Below are 26,212 nucleotides of genomic sequence, written 5' to 3'. Positions count from 1 at the left end.
TATGTTCATTCCAAGATAAAAGAGCATTTCTACCAGATAGTTAAAGCAAACGAACAGAAGAAGAAAGCAAATATTAGTTACAATTCAGAAATATGCTCCATAGGAGAAAATAGAGGAAATTTTGTGAAGAGAGAACCTCAAATTCAGTCAAATTTTCATTCAGATGTGTAGCACCTGACATTCTAACATCTACATGGACTCATATGTTCTTACTGGAAAAAATAGTCAAGGATGTGTCAGTTGGCCAATTGTTAAACAAAAATAAAGAATTTAAAAATAAGTAAATCATGATAGAAATGTTTAGATGTGAGCATTAAAACTAATAAAACAAAATGTAGTATAAATGTAACCCAGTAAAACTTTATTATAAATTTATAAATGTATACATGTATAATACATATGTATGAGAGCAGGAGTATAAAATAATTCTTAAAGGAAATGTAAAATATGAAAGGAATAATAGTAAGCTATAACTAATAATTTTTAATAGTAGTTTTCAATTCTCAAATTTTATTATCAAGGGCAACTGTGTGTGTGTGTGTGTGTGTGTGTGTTTGGGACTAGAAGGTAGAAATGTCACAAATTAGAGACAACAAATGCAGTTAGATGGTATTTTCTTGTTTAGAATTCCATCTTATTTATTTCTATGAATCTTGTTGCCAGTTTTCTATAAACCTAGATTATCTGGATCTAATTCCTTATTTTAAATCATCATATGTTCTTCCAATGTCTACTTTCCACACACATATGTTCCTGACCTTCACAGGTCTTATACGATAAAGCAAGTCTGAATTGCTATTTTAAATCATCATAGTCATGGTCAAATTAAGATTTGTAAAGCACTGTATGATAGAATGTGATAGAAACCTAGGATTGTTAGGTTTTGAAAGAGATTAAATTTTCTATGACGTCTGTTTAAGGCAGAGAGGAAGGGTGAAAACAGAGTGTTTAGAACTAGTTAAACAAAAGGAGGGGGTAAAATTCCAACCACAGTTTGATGAACATTAAATTCTTACTGTTCAACTTTCTTGATAGATTGAAACATTAAACTTAAAATGTTGCAACCATAATACTTGAAAGTAAATAGAATGCAGCCTTTATATAATTATCAGATGGTGAAAGACTATCTAAGCAGAAGTCAAAAAAGGAAAGAGGGATATATTTGAATACATAAAAATGCCAAGCTTCTAGATGTCAAAAACAAAGAACATTAAAAGGCAGACAACACACTAAAAAAAAAAAAATTGTAAGATTACTAACCAAGTGTTGATTTCTGTCCTAGGCACATATGCCATGGAAACAAAATTTTAAAATACCCAAATTTAAAAAAAAAGACAAAATAAATGAACAGAAGAATCAGAGATGAAATATATCACATAAATTATGCTAGCAACCAAAGAAATGCAGAATTAAACCTCACATTTATTTTGCAATTCCCTAGGCATATATCACACTCAATATTGACAAACATGTGCTGTTACAAACACTCACACACTACTGAGGAGGAAATAAAACATCACAGTCTTTCTGGAACACCATCTGGCAATTTGTACAAAGGATTTCAACATGCTCTCATTCCTTGATCCAGAAATTCCACGTCTAGGAATTTAACCCAAGGAAATAACTAAAGACACAGAACAATAATGAACACAGTCCAAACAACTCAAGTGTATAGCTAGAGAGCCTAATTTATAACATTAGTGCAGGCTGCATATTATTGCAAATTGTGTTTTCAAAACATATGTATTGGCTCAGAACAGGATTATGAAGTAATGAGAGGTAAAAGACTCAACAAAATTTATACACATGATGTCCTGAAAGATCACCTAAGTAGGTACATAGATGACAAGGTAGAATACATAGGTGACAAAAGCTGATAGAAGATACCTGAACATGTTAGCACTGGTTTGCAGGGTTTAAAATATTTTCTCTTTGTATCTATACTTAGAGGACACTCTGTGATAATTTTTTCTTCATCAGAAAGTTAAAAACATTTTTTTGCTATTTACCTGTAGATGTTTTCCATCACCAACAATATGAAAATTAAACTATATTGTTTTTAAGTTACTTGAATGACTCTCCCCAAATTATTGATTATCAGTTTCTCATCCATTTATCTGCCTATTGATTGTGGGTTGTGGGTTGTTTTATTTGTTTTAGCTCCCTTGTCCACTCCATCAGATGCACACGTAACCTGTATCTCTACCAGCCTCACCCCAATACATGGATCGAAGTGTGCTTTATTCAAGCTACACATACTTGAATTTCTCTGATTCTTGTTATTTTGAATATTTGACTCATAACACTTGAACATGTGAGTTTTCTGTCAGAGGGTTCTCTTAATATTCATCAATATACATCTTTATAAAAGAAATTCTAGAGGAAACTGTGTACATATGCTTTGAGTCGCTGTGACTATGAGCCTCTCCATAGGAACTTATTAATAAATTAGGGAGTTATCACAACATTTCTGTAATCAAAGCATAGGGAATGTGTTTATAAATTAGATGTAAGACTAATGTATCTGAGTGTATAGGAAAGAATTTCACTGAAGCTTCAATTTAATAAAGTGAAATGTTCATTTTAAGTGAATATTCAAACTCTCTGATACACTATCTTAAGATTATGATAAAGTATAATCATTAGAAATTTGATTTGCAGGTTTTGCATCTAAATCTTGGTTTAAGATCAAATAGTAATGAGAGTCCCCCTTCATTCCCTCAAACATTTGATCAGTTATGCAATTTTAAGTAAAACCTTCAAAATTAATGTCGGTGTCATGTTTTCAGAAAACTGAGCAAGATATGCTCAAATTAGCTTCCAACTTGACATGAAAAAATTTCCATCTCTCTCTGCTTATAACTTAGAGTCAATTTTAATGCCAACTAAATTAATGAGGTAATTTTAATAATACTATAATAATATCCATTACTAAGCATGGCACTTATTTTTTTTAATATACTGTCTTTCATGAATCCTTATTCCAATTAATAGAATGTAGATATTGTTAACCTCACTGTGAAAATTATGATTCAAGATCTGAGGGATTAAATAACTTACTGAAAAGTGCTACAGCTACTTCTTTAGCGAGTTTGAAATGCTTTCCTGCAGGATGCTGGAGCTCACCACTCAATCTATTGCAATGTTTGTGAAACTGTTGGTGTCACTGAAAGGCCATCTCCATGAAGCACTTTTAACCCACATTTTGAGATACTCTGGTGAAGACCCCATTTTTCAGTTTAGTTGGGTGCAGTAATTTTGTGAGCTCGAGATAGATCTTCGTATAGTAAGGAAATGCTTATAAAACATCAGTATGTGTATTTGGACGTCTTACAGGAATGCAGAAAGCAAGGCTAGGTCTGTGAGGCTCAAGAATCCTTGGAATACTATAGAATGGAGAAGTCCTTTATTCAACAACTTTTTTTTTTTTCTCCCTAAGATTTTACTTATTTATTGGACAGAGAGAGAGAGCGAGAGCGGCAGGCAGGAAAGAAGCAGACTTCCCCCAGAGCAGGAGCCCAATGTGGGACTTGATCCCTAGGATTGTGGCCCTGTGATCATGATCTGAGCCAAAGGCAGACATTTAGCTGACTGAGCCACCCAGGCGTCCCTAGTCAACATTTCTTAAATGCTGATGTGCCCTAAATATTTCTGGTACTTTCCATATGGCCTTTCCTTGCATTCAGGAAAGTTATAGGCAAGCAGACTCAGACATACAGCTAACATGAGTGTTTGATAAATCTTAATAAGGAAGAGTACAGTATTCTCTGTATAGAAATACATAAAGAAAATTATCAACTATACCTCAGGTCAAAGTAGCATACAGGTAGAGGAAAGAGCCAAGTATAAATGAAAAGAGAAAGGGATAAATGGGACTATATTAAAATTAGGAACTTTCCTTCAACATAACAACCTTATGTATAAGCAAGAGAGTTGGGATATAATGTCTACCAAACAGTAAGCTGACAAAAGACTTAACACTGTAATATATAAAGAGCTCTAATCAGCCGGTGAGAAAAAGATAGAAAAATGCACAAAAGACATGAACCAACACCTCACAAATGTCACACATTGTAAAAGAGTTCAAATCACTCTGAGATAACAGTACAGACTTATCAGAATGGTTAAGTCTTAAAACAACTGGAATTATGAACTGTCTGCAAAGCTAGGGAGCACTCAGTAAAGACTGCAAGGCAGTAGGTTTAGCTTAGAAAACTGTGTGGCAGGGACCTAGCTCGTCAGAACACATGCATGTCCAGCAATTGGATTCTCATATTTAACCCAAATATATTCGTGTGTAAGAAGACATGCAGAAGGACACGGCACTCTTTGTTAATTAAGCATGTGCTAGAAACAACCCAAACGCCATCACCAGTGTGAAGGGGAGAGAAAGTTGGCTATGTCTCTCTCATGGAACACAGTACTTCCACTGAAATGAGTATGTGGAGACGACACTGCATGGTTCTAACTCTTGTACGCATGCATATCATGTAAGACCTAATAATAAATGAAGAAATAAATAATTATATTTATAACACCTTAAGAAAAATAATTTTTTTTTAAATTAAAAAATACTATTTATGATATTAGAAGGCAGGTTATCTTTAGGATGGAAGGGACAGTAGCAATTCATAGAAAATAGATAATATAGGGCTTCTGATACATGGGCAGTATTCTATTTCTTCATGTCAGTAGCATTTAGAATTAAATTTAACTGTGATAATTCATCATGCTATGAATTTATGATTTATAAAAGTCTGTTATATATAGTACTTCCATATAAAGTGTATTCTTAAAAGGCAAGTTGTAGGTTGTAACAAATAATCCTTATAAACACATGTCTGAGCATATATTTCATAATTTTTGTAAAATAAATAGCTCAAACTACATTTCTTAAGTCTAAGCAAAGAAATGATTTTAAAAGGCAAAGATTCGAAGAAATGTTTTGAAAAGAAGGGCAGTATTAGTAAAAAAATCAAATATTAGTAAAATATGCAATTGCAATTATGTTCAAATGCACATGTTCAACACAGCATGCCATCAGGGTATATTACGTAAAAATATGTAAAATGTTTTGTAATATGTAAAATATAAAAATATATCTCAAACACTTTTTCAGAGACACATCAGAATAAGAAAGAGCCTGACATTGAAGCAGGTCTGGTGTGCTCATGAAAATGATACAACAAAGTATCTGTTTTGCAGGGTAGTTTTGCTTGTTTCCCTTAATGTGTGATATAAAGTTTCAGTGATCAGGAGAAGCTGACGCTCTTCGTGGATCATGGCGGTCAGAGTATTTCATGTGGGCTCTCGGCTCTTCTATTCTAGAGATGATTATTATTAAAATTGGAAGACTGAAAAGAATCAGACATCAAAGTATATAAGGTTCAAAGGCGTATGTGAATGTTCTACTGTGTTTCTTCTGTGATTCCATAGGAAGGAAGTTCAACTTACTTGGTTTGGCCCATGTCACCCACCTTAATACTGTTTTGTTTTGTTTAGTGTTCACAGAGAATAGAACATTTTAAAATATTTTTTCTATACTTATATGTAAATATATACTTATATATAAATCTTACACTTTTTTTTTCAATCAATCCAGTATTTCTGCCACTTGAAAGAAAGCAAAACTAATCAAAGAAAAAGCAGAAATGGTGGTTCGGCATCTTAAGGGAGTGTGTTAAGGGTGTATGTGTTTATATGAGAGTATGCGTGAACATAGCCATTCTTCCTTTCTGTGTCAGTTAATGTATAGAAACAAACAACAATTTGGCTAAATATTTTCAAAAGCTTGCAGGAAAATAACACATTTACAGTATATGAGATAACAATGTCCACTACATTTTCTTTCATAAACTCTAAACACTATTCTTCCATTAAAGGAGGTGTGTAATAGATTTGAAATACAAATTTGGTGTTAAAAATTTCTTAAGGATATAGAAAAAAGGAAGTATTTAAGTGTAAAGAACACTTAAATTAATGAAAGGAATTTAAGAATAACATTCAATAATTAGATATTATATAGCTTGCTAACATTTTAAATCACTTAATTATCACTGCTTGCATATATTTATAGGTGATGGTGAGGTTTTTATTATTCTAACATAATTATCTGCTTTCTTAATACTGTAAGATTATTATTTGATTAAAATATAGACCACATAGGGCCACTTGGGTGGCTTAGTCATTAAGCGTCTGCCTTCGGCTCAAGTCATGATCCCAGGGTCCTGGAATCAAGCCCCACAGTGGTTCCCTGCTCCACAGGAAGCCTGCTTCTCCCTTTCCTACTCTCCCTGCTTCTGTTCCCTCTCTCACTGTATCTCTCTCTGTCAAATAAATAAATAAAATCTTAAAGAAATATATATAGACCACATAGCTAAACAATGATGAGTCTAGTATTCTATAAATAGAAGGGTGACCATTTTAAAGTCCAAATTAAGAATTATAATAATTAAAGAAAATATACAAGCTTGACTCTTATGTTAGAGACACGTGGTATTTTGAGCTCAGTTTACCTTTGAAAGATTTTTTCTTATTGTGCCCTCTCCAGGATTTTCCACTGTAACAGGTCAAGCCTTTCTATTGACCACTCTTGGAGGCTGTTATGATGTTCTCATTTAATTTAAAATACTATCATGGGTTCAGTGTAATATTATGTGTCTGTTACTCATATGAAGCTATCACTCCAATGCTGAGTTGAAGAATATTTAAAACTTTTTAAAGAAAATAAGAATTTAAAGAGTGCTTTAAATTCTACCTCTAGGGACGCCTGGGTGGCGCAGTTGGTTGGACGACTGCCTTCGGCTCAGGGCGTGATCCTGGAGTCCCGGGATCGAGTCCCACATCGGGCTCCCAGCTCCACGGGGAGTCTGCTTCGCTCTCTGACCTTCTCCTCGCTCATGCTCTCTCTCACTGTCTCCCTCTCTCAAATAAATAAATAAAATCTTTAAAAAAAAAAATAAATTCTACCTCTATTTTCACTGAGGCTAAAAGCCTTACTAATCAAGTTACTAAATGTCAAATGTAAACTTTTATTTTCAAAACTCACTACCCCGTTGGCTTGTATGATAAATGATACTGATTAGTTTCCATTAGTGAAATGAAAACTGTTTAAGATATAAGAATTGGCTAAAATTATTCAAAGGCAGTCTACCTGCCCAGGAAACAGATTTAGGAACCAAGAGAATTAATTATGTGTGCTTTGAACTTTTGGGATGAGATAGAATGTATCTCACAGTCCTGTAGATCATGACTTTTCTTTGTTTGATGCTGGTTAAATGGTGAAAGCATTCTACCACCGAAATCTCTTCCCTTGAATGTACTTTTTATGCAAGGTTATAGTTTGAACACCTAAAAGAAAAAAAGAGTTGGGGCTTCCTTAAATCCACAGATCGGTTTCCTTAATCATCTTTTGTGATTGCTTGTGAATACATTTTTACTTATTATCTATGTAAATAGATACAGATATATCTACACATAGACATACAGCAGAATTGGGACTGAAACACATAGAAGGAATAAGTAGTCCTCACAGACCCCAACCCTCTAATTACCTCTAATTCTTTCTCAAAAGAATTCAAGAGTTGAACATGAAAACATGGTCTTAGTTCTATTGAAAAGACAAGGCACCTCTCCAGAAAATGATCATGAAGCATGTGTCTCTAGCAGAATAATCTTGGGTCTTATAATCATAGAATCAGAGAACATTTCTACTGTAGACAATCTTTTTGTTACTGTTTGATAGATTCTATGATTATCCTTATGACATGAATCTCGTTATGTAGACTTAAATCATTTTAGGGGTGAATCACCATTACTAAATATGTCAGGAAATTAAAGGGCTAATTCAAGGAGCATGGGAATGCAAGCCTGCTCTTCTGTTCACTTGTAAAATATACCCATTAGCAGGAGCAGAATTCTGGGGACAGGACTTCTCAAAGGCAAATAACAGTGAGAGAAGGCAGACCTGCTTCAGGGGCAAGGTGTTTAGGTGCCTTTTTAATGTGACTCCCGGAATTCAACTTGATGAATCAAATATGTTGCATACTGTTGGCACTAGGCTGTGGGTTGTGTTTGCGCAGATTGGCCAACAGAGTTTCCAGTGTGATTCCAATAATTATGCCGGCATAGAGGATCCTCTTAATCCTCTCCTTAAGGACACCCAAGCATATTCAAGCCATGGGTGAATTTCTAATTTCTTGAGCATAATTCTTCTGAATCCAACAGTAAAATTAGAAGCTAAGAGAAATAAAGGGACAGGAGAAATAAGGAGCAGTAGTTACTATCTACTTGAAGAGAATGTTTCTTTAAAGGAAGCTTATCTCATAGGTGCTCGTCTTTTCACAAGACCCGTGAAGGTTGTTCTCACAGTAGCTACCACTGGACTGTTTCCTCAGAGTCCACCTGGGAGTACCGATCTCTTACCAGGTTGTGTAATTCAGTAGAATACAAAGTGACAAGAACGTATTAAATGAGTAGATATTGTTTGCCAAACCTTGTAAATGATTACATGCTTTTTTTTTCTTTTTTTTTTTTTTTTAAAGATTTTATTTGTTTATTTATTTGAGAGAGAAAGAGAGAAGGCAGGGAAGGCGGAAGAGGCAGAGGGAGAAGCAGACTTCTTGCTGAGCAGGGAGCCAGATGTTGGGCTGGATCCCAGGACCCTGGGATCATGACTTAAGCCAAAGGCAGATGCTTCACTGACTGAGCCACCCAGGAGTCCCTACATTTTCTTTTCCCATAAACTTCTTGCTTTTTCCAAAAAATTCTTGGTTATTCTAAGGAATTGTGTCCCTCTAGGATTTTCTTGCTTATTTGTATGCCCTTCCAGTGCTTGGCTGCATCTAATATAGAGATTTTTGATGAGAGAAAAGTTAAAAAAATGATGCATGTTCTTATGTTGTTTCTTCTAATGAGTGCATATATAATTTTCCTACTCTGGTTTAAATGTTACTTATCTTTATGAGAAATTATATTAAGTATTTTAACAGTGTCATTCTAAACAAAACACAGTATCCTTTAATGTTACTTGTTGCTCGTGTTAAAAATTCTCAAGATTCAGAGACCCCTATGTACGTGGGAGATAATCTCAGAAATTATACCTGAGAATTCATTCTTTTCACTTTTAAACCCAAATTTTCTTAAAAAAAAAAAAACACAACTCATTAATGGTAGCATAAGAAAAATAGTTTTTCTGGGGCACCTGGATGATCCTCGGACTCTTGATTTCAGCTCAGGTCATGATCTCAAGTTTGGGAGATTGAGTCCTGCATGGAGCTTCTCTCTAAAATGAATAAATAAATCTTTAACAAAAAAGGAGAGTAGTTTTTCTTAAGGTAAGTTGCTAGTCTTTATAGCGTGAGACAAGTCAGTCCTAATGAGTTATTCAGGATAGCTATGGTCCTCCCAAATTTCCGGAGACTTACTGAAAACTTCACCCAGAGGGTTGATTTTATTCTCACTAGTACAATTTATGTATTTGTAATATTAAAAGTAAGTTCAGGGTATGGTAACTACATAGTGAAATGGGACTATATGGCTTTTAAATAAATACCTTTCATCGCTCCTATCTTCACTTCTAGATCCAGTCTCCTGAGTCATGGACACTTTGGTATTTGCATTTTTAAATCTTCTGATTCTAAGTAGCACACTTGCTTCCTTTTATTTCTTCAGTTCTCACCATGTATTTATTAATAACCGACTATGAAAGATGAGCAATGCTATTAGCACCTCTCCCTCCCTCTGGGTTTTGTTTACCATGTTATGTTTAGTTTTATCTATTGTTCACATAATTTTAAATTATATGACTAAAACCCCATTGCTCATCCTAACAACTTTAGATTGTACAGGAGAGGATTTTAAACTATATAACTTGTTACCAAAACTAAAACCACGTAGGTGTGGGCATTTAGCAGCTCCACAGAAACAGTGGAGTAAAGGTGATCAGCTGGGACCCTCTCCCAGAAGAGCTCAGACACAAGTTTTGTTAATTCTGGGTAAGTTATTTCCAACAACAGGAACCGAGTGTCCCTTTGTATATTTCCCTGAGCATGGGAAGGAGGAAGGGATTGCAAAAAAATTCTGAGGTTGGAAATGGCTTCGCAAGGTCTGAATCGACCTGTACTTTGGGAAAAGCTTTGCTAGTTGAACCAGACTGAAGTAGCTTAGCTCTATGGAGACTTTAGTGCTCAGATTCCTTTGAAAAAATGTCTGGGGTGAGCTATCAGCCCTTAACTCCTGCATTCAAACATACATACTTTGAAGAGCTCTGGATTTTTATCAGTTCCAAGAGAAATCCAGGATTACAGAGGAAGTAAAATGGAAATTGGGAAGGGGTGTGTGTGTGTCTGTGTGAGTGAGAGGGTGGGGGGTTGGGGGGAGGAGAGAGCATAAAACAGAAAAAGAGGGACAGAAACAGGGAGCAAGGGGAAGAGTCTAAGAAGAGTATTCTGTTGTAATGTGTTGTATTCTGTGAAAACAGCAGCAACAACAACAAAATAGTAGTCATCTGGATTTAATGGCATAATTTTGATACTGACTTGATATTTTCATGGTGCTGAATCCACGTTTCAGCAAGTGAATAGAGTATTAGAATGTTATCCCTACCAGGAGCTCTCTGTTTTAGGAAAATAGTAATAACGTTTAGACTACTGAGTGCCCATGAGAGATTGTGAACTGGGCAGAGTCCCTCAGATGTATGTGAACTCCATATTATTGGTCAGTGAGTATCTTTAATTATTGCAACTTCAGTAATTTAATATATTTTAGTACTATAGCTATGCTTAACATCACTTAACATAATAACTTAATCAAAATTAAGTATCAGACAGTACAGTTTAATACCATTGCCTTTTTAGCATGGCACCACTGTGCATTTCTGCTGAGATTAGAAATTACTGATTTTCTTTGAAAGTACATGATATGTGTCAAGGTTCTATCATTTGAGAAGAATTAAAGTAACATTGCAGTGACTCCTTAGAATGTGAAGTTATATATTTAAATAGACATTATTTCCCTTTAGAATTACTATTATAGGGGCACCTGGGTGGCTCAGTCGTTAAACATCTGCCTTCAGCTCAGGTCATGATTCCAGGATCCTGGGGATCGAGCCCCGCATCAGGTTCCCTGCTCTGGGGTAGGCCTGCTTCTTCCTTTCCCACTCCCGTAGCTTGTGTTCCCTCTCTCACTGTGTGTCTCTCTCTCAGATAAATAACATCTTTTAAAAAATAGAATTATTATTATATTTGGCCTGAGCATTGTAGAGACTTAAAGCAGTATTTCTCAAGCTGTGTTCTAAGGGAGTGTAAGAGTTTAAGATGTAAATGCGTGATTCTAGAAAATGTGCAAATAAACCCCTTTCTTGGACAGTCATTATGCAAATTAGCACATAAGTCTCTGAAAAGACCTGCAGTAGAGTAGATTAGCTTTTTGAAAAGTTATTTAATACCGTGCATCACGAACTTATCTGTGTGGAGTGCATATTTGTTTTTTCATATTTGTTTTTTCATACCTGTTATAAATTATAACTTATAATTTAGTACAGGGGTTAACAAATCACATCCTATTCACCATTTGTTTTTGTAAATAAAATTTTATTGCAATATTGTCATGCCCATTTCTTGTTTTTGTGTTAACAGTGGCAGAGTTGAAAAGCTGACTCAGATACTTTATGTCCTGTGAAACCTAAACATATTTATTATCTGGTTCTTCACAGAAAAATGTTTGCCTGTCATGATAGGAGAAAGTCCACCTCTGAACATCATATTGGGAAACAAGGACTTAGAGAAATGTATTGCTATCCATCTTCTTATGGATAACTACAAGGTAAATGTATATACATGCATGATACAGAATTAATTTTAGCTATATAAAATTTGCAATGATGGGGCTTTGATTATTATTCGACTAAAGCATCACTTTTTAAAGATTTTATCTTAATATAATTAAGTTATGTGAAATTTTGAAACACGATCTTGGAAGAAAAACAATGTAAATATTCTTACAAATCTTGTCTAAACACAGATAAAAATAATACTTGATAGCCTCACATTTTTTCTGATTTAATTATATCTAGGGAAGAGTCAAACTTTATTGATATCTTTCTTCCTTGTTTTCTTTTTAGGAGAAATTCCTGATAGAACGTTCTAAGTGCATAATTAATCTGTCTTTTCATTTTGACCTTGAGGCCACATTGCTCCTTCTTCAGATTCAAAATTGTCTAATATGTTAAGTTACAGATCTTGAAACCTGAGTTTGAGTACTAGCTCAGATATTACCTAGCTGTCCAGACTATAATATCTAATTCCTGAAACCTGAGTTTAATACTAGCTCAGATATTACCTAGCTGTCCAAACTATAATACCCAATCCCTGAGTGTCAGTTTTTCATGAGGCATTAATAATAAAGCTGAACTAAACTGTCTGAATTATTTTTCAGGAAGAACTGAACCCCATCTTTGTTACCCCACCCATCCAAGCTGTTGACCCAGGACCGGAATATCCAGCCACCATCAGATCCATCCTTGTTGGTTTGTATTTACTCACATTTTACACTCTCAGTCATCACTCTCGAACCATGTAGAAAAAGCGGTCTCAAGTCAAAGGAAACACCTCTAATAACAAAGTTGATCTCCTTGGAAATTACTATTTTTATGTAAAAATGAATTTTAAAATAACGGCTTTTCTCTTAGAATTAGTTTTAGTGAAATGTGTAGAAGAAAACATGGAATTTTTTTTAATTGAAGAAGTGAAGCCACTTTAAAAAATGAATAATAATCTACATATTGGTAGTTTTCTCTGTGTTACCTCATAAAGAATTCTCTAAGAAAAATTTGAAAAAAATTAACTGAAAATATACACTGTTTGCTCTACTAGTATTTTACCATTGGTTAAATGTAATTATGTAATTCTGAAAATATATGACTGAATTAAATAAGAGTTTTTGGAACCATATGGGAGAAAGGCCATGATTACCCAAGGGTACACAATATATTACACCCTTGGCTAATTTTTCCTTGAAAAATTTCACAGGAGCTATTCTAGTTCATCGTTGTGCATATACTGGTAATTGTACCAAAGCAAAAATGATGAGAATTTCATTATGATACTCTTCTCAAATTACTTTTGCTAAAATATGGGTGTTGCTGCTTTGCATGGTTTATAGTCTCTAGAGAGAGAGATGCGTGTGAGACATATCATAAATCTCTTCATGAAGAAGAGGTTGCTTTTGAAGTATGCTTCAGAATGACTATTCAGTCATTCATTGCCCTCAACCCCTTTCTAATCCCGAGCCTTCAGCCTGTGTGTGTGCACACATGCATAGTAATACAACAGTCTACAAACATTAGATAGATTTTTCTAAATATGACGTTATATCCCACTTAGAAATGTTGTCTGTAAGAAAGTTGTCTCTGGAACTACACACTTGTCATAAGCCAGTTACAGATATAAGACTATTACATTTTTAAAAAGACCTTATGAACATAAGCATCCATCTTTTAAGTCTGTAAGGGCCTTAGCATAGATAAAAAGAAATAGCTATTGTTCGTCTCATTAACAGAAGGGTTGACACCATGTCGGTCACTGTGCTAAATACTGTAGATGCAAAGATGAGAGATAAATGTTTTAGGTTAGGGAGGGGTGGAGTCTATGGCTAGAAACATGTCCAAAGATAAATTCAAACACCTAGTTTAAGCACTAGAAATAACCTATGAACCACATATTACATGGGATCATCAAAAGAAAGTGCAAAGTATTTCTGAGAAAATTGCTTAGAGTTATTTCAGCAGAAAGATCAGGGTTTCCAGGAAGAAATTACCTAGAAGGCTGATACAGCGTGTACTAAGTCCAAAGGATGAAATTTAAGGACACTCTTTAAAGTCCTACTGTAACTATCATCAGTTCTGGAATTATTTCTTCTCCTATTGATTCCCCCAGCAACCTGACCCTATGTCACCTCAATCCATGGTTTCCTATGATGTGTTCAGTTGCTTTCCTCAAGAAAAATGATACCATTGTATCTGGGGTGGGTGAGGGGTGTGGGATTAGCAGGGATAAATGAGTGAAAGATATTGAAACTATAAGCAAAGTCAAAAATTCATAATTGAAAAAAAAAAGCCTCAAAATTGACTACTGCCTTAAAATGGAAATTGTTTCATCCCAAAATGGGGAAGGGCAATTGGTGGGAATTAGTAAAACTCTGATAGTCAGTCCAACCAATGCTCCTTTCATGTTTTACTATGAGGAAGATGAAATTTAGGTTTAAATTGGAACATGTACTAAAGGGAAAAAAAGTGACAGTAAAATCTCAACTAATAAGTACAAAATAGAATCTTCTGGTAAACTAAAATTTTCAATGAAACTGAAAAATTTAGATGAACTGAATTATTTTTGTTTAGGCACTTATGATTTTACAAACACTGAGTTGGATATTTAATGAAGCCCTTTAAGTTTGTTATAGTCAATATAATAAAATCATAGCACGTGTAAGATTAGATTAAAGTTTTAATAATTTAAGGACCCATCCAAGGTAAAGTTATTGAAAATAGACAAGTAAAGACTCCTGAAAATTTCCTCTTTCATAAAAGCAATGAAAAACTGTTTTTTAAAAAAAAGGAACATCATAATTTTGGTTCATTAATTCCTAAATTAACCAAGGCTTAAAAACAAACCAGGGAACATTTATTCAAGAAAAACAGATGACTCTTTGTAATAATTTTTTTTTAACTCAGTGGAATTTTTCACTTGCCTGATTCCCATTGCCTGCTCTTTAGTTTAGCAGTAACACTAAAAAATAACAACCTGCCCACCCCCCCCAAAGTAGCTTGGCAGTCATTGGAAGAAGCAGAACAAAACTTGGTGCTTCTCTGGAAGAACCCACATGAAAACCTGACTCAGAGTTCACCCAGCACAAAAAGCCTTATTTGGGAGCTGAAGGGGAAGATGGGAGAGGAGTTTGTCAAAAACAGTTACAGGCAAGTGTTTTTACTTTATTGCTGCCTGAAGTAATAGATAACAATTGGGACAACCAATAAGCTAAATAAAGAGTAAATTTTAAAAAGAAGGCAGAAATGATATACATATGGTCTGTAAAAAGTTTTGACATATTTCTAGGAATCTTAGGGCAAAAATAAGAACAGTGTAGTGCGAATTCTTGAAAACATCTGAGAATACCTTGGGTTTTCAGCTCTGGGTTACCTTGAGTTTCTGGAAAAGCAGAAAGCAAAAGCTAAGGTTGAATTCTAAACAGCAAGACTGAAGACTAAAGATGTGACCCAAAATACACAAAGTTCTCCTCAAAAACGACTAGGAGAATTACTGCTTCTAAATATGTTCAAAGATATCTTCCAGTTATTAACTAACCACTGAACTAGTACAGGTTTCAGTGGAATCACATGACAAAGAATGCAGATTTTGGAGTATTAGTTCAGAAATAATTAGTTGAGAAAAAGACTGAGCACAACTAAAACAAGCAATGTTCTCCATAGCTCCTGGGGAAGGAAGGAATCTGATTTTCAGTGCTGTCACATAATACTGTTTGCAGTGACCAGTTTTTAACAAAAATTATGAGACTAGAAAAAAAAACAGGGAAGAATGGTTGATACACAAGGCAAAAAAAAAAAAAAAAAAAATAACAAAAGTGTTTCTGAGGAAGCCCAGACATTGGGCTTACAAACATTTTCAACTGGGTGGAGGTGAGGGGGAGACACAACAAGGACCTTTGATCGGGTATTTAAAATATGTCCAAAGAACTAAAGAAAATCATATGCAAAGAATTACATTAAAATATGGGAATGCTATCTCATCAAATAGATATTAACAAAGAGACATAAATTATAAAAAAGAACCAATTAGAAATTTTTGAATTGAAAAATACAACAACTATAAATTAAAAATTTACTAGCAGGGATTAATAGAAGATTCAAGTATGGAGAAGAAACAATTAGCAAATTTGAAGAGAGATCAATTGAGATTATCAAATCTGAGAACAGAAAGAAAATAAGAATGAAGAAAGTGAAGAAGAGGGCCTCAGACACTTGTGGGATACCATTTTGTATACCAAGATATGCATAACAGGAGTCCCAGGAGAGAAAAGGGGCTGAAAGAATATATGAATAAATAATGGTTAAAAACATCTTAAATTTAAGGAAAACAATCTGCACATCCAAGAAACTCAGTGAATTTTCAAAAAGTATAGACTTAAAGAAATTCAGACACATCTCAATCAGATTACCAAATCACACAGACAAATAAAGAATTTGAAAGTACAGGTGACTTTTCATGGATATTAATTCTCCATAAAGTTGTGATTTATCATCTGAAACCATGGATGCCAGGAAACAGTAGGATGACAATGTTCAAAGTGCTAAAAGAAAAAATTGCTCATCAATAATTCTAAATATGACAAATATTTCCTTCAAAAAAAGAATGAGAAATTAAGACATTTCCAGAAAAAGAAAATGAGAGAGTTTGTCAGTAGCAGACCTTCTCTATAAGAAATATCAAAGAGAAATCTAAGGCTAAAATAGACAGTAACTCAAATCTACATGAAGAAATACAGAATAGTGGAAAAAACAACTACATAGATAAGTATAAAACATAGCATAGGTATAGTTTTTTCTAGTAACTCTTCCTTTTCTATCTAATATAAAGAAAGTGTTATAAGCAATAATCAGCATTGATGGATATGAAATATATAAATATCCATTTGCAATAACTAGAAAGAGGGAAGCAAATTTAAAGATTTAAATTACTTAAGCAATTTAAAGATTTATATGAAAAGACACACAAGGGAATTTAAACAGTACATACGAAAAATATTATTTAACACAAAATAAGTCGGTAATAGAATAATAGAGGAACAGAAAAGTCAGAAAATACAGAAGACAGAAAGCAAAATGGCAAATGTAATCCTACCTTTTTAGTAATCACAATCAATGTAAGTTAATGAAATGTTCCAGTTAAAAGGCAGAGATTAGCAGAATGGATAAAAAAGAAAGGAAAACATGATCTAACCATACATTGTCTACAAGAGACCCACTTCAGTTATGGAGACATAAACCTTTGGGGTGTAAAAGTTTGTGAAAACACAGTCCACACAAATGATAACTAAAAGTGAGCTGAAGTAATACTACTAATGTTAGACAAAAATAGATTATACAGTAATATTTTTTATATGAGACAATGATGGACATCTTATAGCAACAACAGAGTCAATCCATTAAGAAGGTATAATAGTTAAAAACATATATGCATCTAACAATAGAGTCCAAAAGTACATGAAGCAAAAACTGATAAACCTGAACAGGGAAAATAGATCATTCAAGCACGATAGTTGGAGACTCTGCAACCCTACCATAAGTAATGGATTCAACAGCTAGACAGAGGGGAGCAAGGACAGAATTGAACAGCATTGCAAGCCAACCATACCCAAATACTGAAACCCAAAGCAATGGAATACACCTTTTTCTTAAAGGCACATGAAATATTCTTCAATATAGACCACAAGTTAGGCCACAAAACAGGTATTATTATTTGGAAATGATTGAAATTATACAAGCTATTGACCACAATGGAAAGAAATCAGAAATCACTAACCACAGAAATTTGGAAACACACATATATGTGGAATTAGACAGATACTCCTGAATAGTCAGTGGTTCAAAGGAAGAACCACAAAGAGAGTAAGAAAACTACTTTGAGATAAGTAAGAATGAAAACATGTCACACCAGAATTTATGGGATGAAGATGAAGAAATACTCAGAGCGAGATTTATAGTTGAGCATGCCAACATTAATAAAGAAGAAAAATCTTATCAACAATGTACTTCCTCAAGACTGTGGAAAAGGATGAGCTAACTAAAACAGAGAACTCATAAGGATAGAAATAAGTCTAGAGTGGAAATTGATGAAGTAGAAAATAAAAAGCACAGTGAAGAATATCAGTGAAACTAAAATTTAGATTCTTTGAAAGGAACAACAAAACTGACAAACCTCGAGCTATGTTGATCAAGAATATAAAAGAGAAGAAGCAATTTACTCACTCTAGGATGAAAGAAGGGACCTTATTGCTGACCTTTTAGACATGAGAATATTATAAGGGTATGTTACCTACAATCATGCACAAATTAGAAAACTGCTGTGGTCAAATTATTAGAAAAACACAACCTATTGAAACAGACTCAAGAAGACAGAAAATTCTGAGCTAACCTATGACCTGTAAGAACAATGATATATCAAAAAAACTTCTCAAAGAAAAACCCAAGACCAGAAGTCTTGGCCAGGGAATTGTACCAAAGTTAAAAAAAAAAAAAAAAAAAAAAAAAGATATAACAGCTATCCTTCCAAAAAATAAAAGAGCAAGGAATACTACCTAACTCATTCTGTGAGGCTAGAATCACCCTGATAACAAAGCTAGACAAAGATAGCACAAGAATAGAAAGTTATGCAACAATATCCCTTATGAATATAGGTGAAGAATTTTTCATTTGAATACTTAACAAATCAAATCCAGCAGCTTATAAATAGGATTATGCATTGTGCCCAAATGGAATTTATCCCATGAATGCAAGGTTGGTTTATGTATGAATAAGGCAGTGTAATACACCTTAGTAATCGACAAAACCCATTACTTCAAAAGATGAAGAAGCAAAATCTGACAAAATCAAACCCTTGATTAAATGTAAATTTACTTAATGACAAATCATTGAAACTAATATAAAGCAAAAACTATTAGAAATACAGGGAGAGGGTGTCTGGGTGGCTCAAGTCATGATCTCAGGGTCCTGGGATCAAGCCCCACATTGGGCTCTCTGCTCAGCAGGGAGCCTGCTTCCCCCCCCTTCCTGCCTCTCTGCCTACTTGTGATCTCTCTCGCTGTCAAATAAATAAACAAAATCTTAAAAAAAAAAAAAGAAAGAAAGAAATACAGGGAGATTTTGATTTAACAGTTATCATAGTGAAAGAATTTAAAGCTATCTTCTTAGAACTTAGATCAAGTTGATAAAAATTCAGTAAGCATATAGTGATTAAGTGACTCAGGGATTAAAATAGAAAAAAAAAAAAAAAGAAAAATACCAGTCTTTTCAAATTGTTTTTAAAAAACCCAAAGTACATTTATTTAAGAATTGTGTGTTAGGCTTAAAAAAAAAAAAAATCTTGATATTTTTCAAGAACTAGAACACATTCTGTTATTGAACAGAATGTTAAATTGAAAAACCATAGAACCACAAAATCAAAACTAAAGGGGAATGGTAAAATTTCTAACCAAGTGAAAGGAATAATATTTTTTTCTACATAAAGATACAGAGGAGGTGATGTCAATAAGATGGTGGGCTAGGAGGCCCCAACTCTTGTCTTGCCCACAAAAATAACAAAACAATAAATAACTACAGACTGATGGGAATAGCTCTGCGAAAGTTCTAGACTAGAAAAGTGAAACAGCAGAAACTCTACAGAGCTTACATACTGATGATTCCCACATAGGAAAGCATAGGGAGCATTTTACCTGCATTATGCCTTCCCCAAGTCTGAGCAGTTCGGTGCCAGGAGGGGTCCCCTTGGAGGGACTCCATCTCGCAGGACCAGGAGAGCAGAGAAATCCTAGCAAACCTCACCATGATGGGCATTTGTAGACTTTGCTAAGGAGGACCTACAGTCTTCACCAGGGCTGAACCTAGGTGACAGAGCTGCCCAGAGCTCTCTACTCTGTCTCCTCCCTGGAGCTGAAGCTGGCACTGCAGTGAGACTGCCCCCAGGGCATAGTCACTGTTGTGCCCTGTTCTTGGGGATCCTAAGTCATGGTGTGTCTTCCCTCACTGGGACCCCACTGTCAGCCCTGAATCAAATCAGCAACTTTGATTCACCCTCACTGGGTTGCACTGCAAACACACTAATAAAGTGGCAATAGTAAGTCGTTATCCATAAATAACTACTCCAGATATAAGTGGTTTAAAATCTCCAGTTAAAAGACAGAGACCAGCTAAATGGATTTTTTTAAATTTTTTAATTTTTTAATAAACATATAATATATTTTCATCCCCAGGGGTACAGGTCTGTGAGTCGCCAGGTTTATACACTTCACAGCACTCACCATAGCACATACCCTCTCCAATGTCCATAACCCCACCCCCCTTCTCCCAACCCCCCTCCCCCCCACAACCCTCAGTTTGTTTTGTGAGATTAAGAGTCACTTATGATTTGTCTCCCTCCCAATCCCATCTTGTTTCATTTATTCTTCTCCTACCCCCTTAACCCCCCATGTTGCATCTCCACTTCCTCATATCAGGGCGAACATATGATAGTTGTCTTTCTCTGCTTGACTTACTTTGCTAAGCATGATACCCTCTAGTTCCATCCACATCGTTGCAAATGGCAAGATTTCCTTTCTTTTGATGGCTGCATAGTATTCCATTGTGTATATATACCACATCTTCTTGATCCATTCATCTGTTGATGGACATCTAAGTTCTTTCCATAGTTTGGCTATTGTAGACATTGTTGCTATAAACATTTGGGTGCATGTGCCCCTTCAGATCACTACGTTTGTATCTTTAGGGTAAATACCCAGTAGTGCTATTGCTGGGTCGTAGGATAGTTCTATTTTCAACATTTTGAGGAACCTCCATGTTGTTTTCCAGAGTGGTTGCACCAGCTTGCATTCCCACCAACAGCATAGGATGGTTCCCCTTTCTCCACATCCTCGCCAGCATCTGTCATTTCCTGACTTGTTAATTTTAGCCATTCTGACTGGTGTAAGGTGATATCTCATTGTGGATTAATGATCATTCACCCCCTCACTTTATATCTGGAGGTGTCTTCAGGTTTAAAATGAGTTTCTTGTAGGCAACATATAGATGGGCTTTTTTTTTTTTTTTTTTTTTTAATCCATTCTGATACCCTGTGTCTTTTGATTGGGGCATTTAGCCCATTAACATTCAGGGTAACTATTGAGAGAGATGAATTTAGTGCCATTGTATTGCCTTTAAGGTGACTGTTACTGTATATTGTCTCTGCTCCTTTCTGATCAACTACTTTTAGGCTCTCTCTTTGCTTAGAGGACCCCTTTCAATATTTCCTATAGAGCTGGTTTGGTATTTGCAAATTCTTTTAGGTTTGTTTGTCCTGGAAGCTTTTAATCTCTCCTTCTATTTTCAATGATAGCCTAGCTGGATATAGTATTCTTGGCTGCATGTTTTTCTCGTTTAGTGCTCTGAATATATCATGCCAGCTCTTTCTGGCCTTCCAGGTCTCTGTGGATAAGTCTGCTGCCAATCTAATATTTTTACCATTGTATGTTACAGGCTTCTTTTCCCGGGCTGCTTTCAGGATTTTTCTTTGTCACTAAGACTTGTAAATTTTACTATCAGATGACAGGGTGTGGACCTATTCTTACTGATTTTGAGGGGCGTTCTCTCTACCTCCTGGATTTTGATGCTTGTTCCCTTTGCCATATTAGGGAAATTCCCTCCAATAATTCTCTCCAGTATACCTTCTGCTCCCCTCTTTCTTTCTTCTTCTTTTGGAATCCCAATAATTGTAATGTTGTTTCGTCTTATGGTGTCACTTATCTCTCGAATTCTCCCCTCGTGGTCCAGTAGCTGTTTGTCTCTCTTTTGCTCAGCTTCTTTATTCTCTGTCATTTGGTCTTCTATATCGCTAAATCTTTCTTCTGCCTCATTTATCCTAGCAGTGAGAGCCTCCATTTTTGATTGCACCTCATTAATAGCTTTTTTTATTTCAACTTGGTTAGATTTTAGTTCTTTTATTTCTCCAGAAAGGGCTTTTTTATCTCCCAAGAGTGTTTCTCTAATATCTTCCATGCCTTTTTTGAGCCTGGCTAGAACCTCAGAATCTTCATTCTGAACTCTAGATCTGACGTATTACCAATGTCTGTATTGATTAGGTCCCTAGCCTTCGGTACTGCCTCTTGTTCTTATTTTTTGTGGTGAATTTTTCCGCCTTGTCATTTAGTCCAGATAAGAGTATATGAAGGAGCAAGTAAAATACTAAAAGGGTGGCAACAACCCCAGGAAAATATGCTTTAACCAAATCAGAAGAGATCCCAATTCGTGAGGGGGGAGAAAGGGGATAAAAAGAGGTACAGAAAGAAAGAAAGAAAGAAAAGAAGCAATTAAAAAAAGAAAACAAATAAAGAAAAAGTATAAAAAGAAATATATATATATATTAGTTAAACTAGTTAAAAAAACGTTTATAAAAGAAAAGGGTAAAAGTTAAAAAAATTTAACAGAAGAAGAGAAAAAAAATTGAAAAAGAAAAAAATAAATTAACTACAAGAGTACAGAATCATGGGGAGAAAGACATGAGTTCCATGCTTTGCTTTCTTCTCCTCTGGAATTCCGCTGCTCTCCTTGGTATTGAAACTGCACTCCTTGGTAGGTGAACTTGATCCTGGCTGGATTTCTTGTTGATCTTCTGGGGGAGGGGCCTGTTGTAGTGATTCTCAAGTGACTTTGCCCCAGGTGGAATTGCACCGCCCTTACGAGGGGGCCGGGCTGAGTAATCCGCTCTGGTTTGCTTTCAGGAGCTTTTGTTCCCTGAGCGCTTTCCGTAGAGTTCTGGAGGACGGGAATGAAAATGGCGGCTTCCCGGTCTCCGGCCTGAGGAGCTGAGAGCCCGGGCCCCACTCCTCATTGCGCCCTCAGAGAACAGCGCCCAATTACTCCTGTCTCCCTGGCCTCCGCACTCCAAGCTCACCAAGACTCCGACCTGTTCAAGGTAACTCTGAGCTGGGAGCTCACTCCTCGGCTCTGTCTCTGTAGCCAGCTTCCCTGTTCTAATACTTGTAAGCCCTGTGACACTCAGACACCCCTGATCCTTCTGTGACCCTGCGGGACCTGAGGCCACGATGACCCTGCGTGGGCTTCACCCCGGTTTAGCCTCTGGAGTGATGTCCCTCAGCGGAACAGACTTTGAAAAGTCCTGATTTTATGCTCCGTTGCTCAACCGCTTGCCAGAACCCGGCCCCTCCCCCCAGGGTCTGTCTTCCCATTGCCTTGGATTCACTTCTCCACCAGTCCTGCCTTTCAGAAAGTGGTTGATTTTCCGTTTCTAGAATTGCTGTTCTTCTTCTCTTTGATCTACCGTTGGATTTGTAGGTGTTTGCAATCTTTAAGCTATCTAGCTCATCTCCTGCTATCTGAAGTAGTCTCAGCCTGCTACTTCTCTGCCATCTTGACTCCTCCCCTAAATGGAGTTTTTATAAAAGATCTAAGGATAAACTACCAATGAGAGACTCACTTAAGCCTGAGGACACTAGTGGGCTGAAAGTGAAAGGATGGAAATGTATTTGTGGCATACATAAACACATAGAGGTCAAGGGTAGCAATATTTATATAGGACAAAATCAACTTTAAGTCAAAAGTTCTCCTCAGAGACAAAAAAGGGCATTTCCATGAGAGTTCTCACACCGACACTAACAATATAATAGAGTTATGTATTTATTTCGAATAATATAAGAAGATCTACTGACACTTGATTGATAATAGTAGCTTAAAATGTTAGTATTTTATAATGCTGGGTACTCTAATATATAGGGGTGGGGTCTTGGTGGCTCGGTCGGTTAAGCATCTGACTCTTGGTTTCTGCTTAGGTCATGATCTCAGGGTCCTGAAATGTAGCCCCTGGTCAGGCACAGCACTTGGGGGAAAGTCTTCTTTACCTCTCTCTCTCTTGCTCCCCCCTCTCGCACACACTCCCTCTCTAAAATAAGTAAATAAATCTTTTAAAATGTAATAAATATATAGTTAAGATAGATGTTACATACTAACATATAAATATTAAAATATAATTAATAGTTACTTTTCCTTGTTTAAAATAAGTATAATAATTGTAATGATATTATGAATATTCTAGCAGCTAAAGAGTTGGTGTCATACACTAGTTAAGAATAGAGACACCAATCCAGAAAACTTGGGTTCATATATTTTATACAAGCACATTTTTTTTTTCAATTTATTTATTTTCAGAAAAACATTATTCATTATTTTTTCACCACACCCAGTGCTCAACTCAGATGAGCATTATGAAATATCAATATTCTTGTGCTCAAGTGTATAGGATAGTCATGTTGGAAAAGCCATGAAAATTCAAATTTGAATTATATTTTAAACTGAAAAAGGAATACCCTCTTTTGTATATTTCAGATTTCACAAACACTGGAGGGAGAGTCCAGAATTTCTATTTATTTGCCTTTACTTTTCTTGTTTAGTTTTGTTTTCCCAGTGCCATGCACCTTATAACTGCATCCTTATTTACATGCTGGCCTTTTAAACATTAAGTAGCCTCACTTATAATCTGTGAGTCACCTATGTTGATTCTAATTTTAAAGTACCTCCACTAATTCAGAAATTTTCTACCTTTCCTTTTTGGATTCTTTGGGTTATTCTTCTCCATAATCAGAAACTTACTGTTGGCTAATAAACTGGAGTATTGTGAAGTATTATTATTATTATGTAGGCTTGTGAGAAGTTTGATTTTATGGCACACATTATTGGAAGATATTTCTCCTACCTACAGGTTATAGTACTGAGTATCAGTATCATTCATATTTTTATGGCTTTCCCTGGAAATTGTTCTAGAAAATTATGCATTTCAAACACATTGAAACTCTTGTCCCATCCCCCATAAAGATCACATAGGGTAGAATAATAAGCTACAAATACTGGAACTCCTGAAAATAGATCTGCTAAAAATGAGAGCATTGATTGAATCCAAAGCGAAGTTATGTTACCTATAATAGTGGGCTAGGGGGTGTTTGTATTAGTAAATGTACCAGCTTGAATACTTCTATAAAGAACCTCCAAAACACAGTGGCTTAAATCAAACAGAAGTCTATTTCTTTCTCAAGTAATAGCCCAAAGGATTATGAACCTGGGTTTGTGGGAAGGCTTTACCATTCTCAATTCTTTGTTTGCTATGTCACTCTACTCATTAACCCATTACAGCCAGTGGGAAAAACAGTAAAGTTCAGGGCAAGTAACTTTGTGGAAATGAACCAAAATTCATGAAAATAGAACAAGCTGGGGAAACATAAGGGAAGCTGTAGAGACAGTGGGTAGTGCTTTAGTTGTCTGTTCTTGTACAATAAACCACTCAAGAGATTAGTGACCTAAAATGGCAGTGGCTTGGTATTTCTTCTATTTCTGTGCGTTGATTTGGATTGGCAGGTCAGATCTTTTGCTTCTCACACAGTGCAGTTGATGCTACTCAAATGTGTAGCTTCAGCTGGGAGCTTGCCAGAGATATAGACATCCAGGGAGGTTACTCACTCTTCCTCTTCCCTCCTCCTCACCTTATTCTATAGCCTTCTTCACAGTATTGGTCACTGACTTCTAAGAAGCTAAAGTGAAGGCTACCAGTCTTCTCAAAGCTTAGTCCCAGAACTAGAATGATATCATTTCCACTACCAACCATTGGTCAAATCAAGCAGGAGTCTAGCCCTTATTCAAGAAGAGGGAAAATAGACTCAGCTTCATGGTGGGAAGTGCAAAATCTGTAGCTATCTCTGATCTACTTCAGGTAATTTGTGTACATGTTAGCTTAAGATAGTTACATGTTGGATTGAAGACAACTCTTTCATTCCTTGTCCCATGAGTTAAAAATAAATTGAGTTAGCCCTCTAATGTTTCATAATGATACTTGCATAATCATTAGTTAAAACTGCAATGCTCAACAATTACATAAAGCACTGATTACTATTAATTATATTGGATGTAAGCCTACATTTCAAGTAATTCTAATTGTTTAAAAATTGTCAGGCTGACTTGATGTGCTTGGATATTCATGATGTGATATAATGACACGACTGATTAAAACCTTGTACTAGGAGCATGGGAGTGAACATCCTGTCCCTTTCCTGGTGTTCACTTTTGCATGCACCATTAGTGTTAGTTTTAATATACTTGGATACTGACCCTTTATCAGATATGTCATTTGCAAATACCTTCTATTCAGTAGAATGCCATTAGTTTGGTTTGGTTGATTATTTCCTTTGCTGTGTAGTGAAGTTTTATTTCGATGAAGCCCCAACAGTTTATTTTTGCTTTTGTTTTCCTAACCTTAGGCAACATATCTAGAAAAATGTTGCAGTGCCTAATGCCAGAGAGATTACTGTTTGTGTTCTCTTTAGGATTTTTATGATTTTAAGTCTCATGTGTATGTCTCTAATCCATTTGGAATTTATTTTTGTTTAATGT

At 35.5% G+C, this 26,212-nt stretch overlaps 1 protein-coding gene across 8 annotated transcripts in view; it reads left to right on the top strand.

The window, feature by feature from the left end:
* LOC122900622 (protocadherin-15-like) overlaps positions 1-26,212 on the top strand; it is a 213,162-nt gene that overhangs the window by 69,234 nt on the left and 117,716 nt on the right. For 7 of the 8 annotated variants that reach the window (XR_006383277.1, XR_006383275.1, XR_006383274.1 and 4 more), the window contains exons 2-3: positions 11,714-11,823; positions 12,436-12,526. Coding sequence is in view for 3 of the 8 variants with exons in the window: in XM_044239391.1 (XP_044095326.1) it covers positions 11,731-11,823; positions 12,436-12,526 (184 nt within the window). In the remaining 5 variants the exon portion in view is untranslated. Of the gene's footprint in view, positions 1-11,713; positions 11,824-12,435; positions 12,527-22,539; positions 22,571-26,212 lie in introns of those variants that run through there. The other variant, XR_006383278.1, reaches the window with a different exon arrangement.

This window comes from Neovison vison, chromosome 2, assembly GCF_020171115.1.
Source record: "Neovison vison isolate M4711 chromosome 2, ASM_NN_V1, whole genome shotgun sequence".
NCBI lineage: Eukaryota > Metazoa > Chordata > Mammalia > Carnivora > Mustelidae > Neogale > Neogale vison.
Note: the sequence above shows the minus strand (reverse complement) of the source record. Positions and strands in the feature narration are given on the sequence as shown.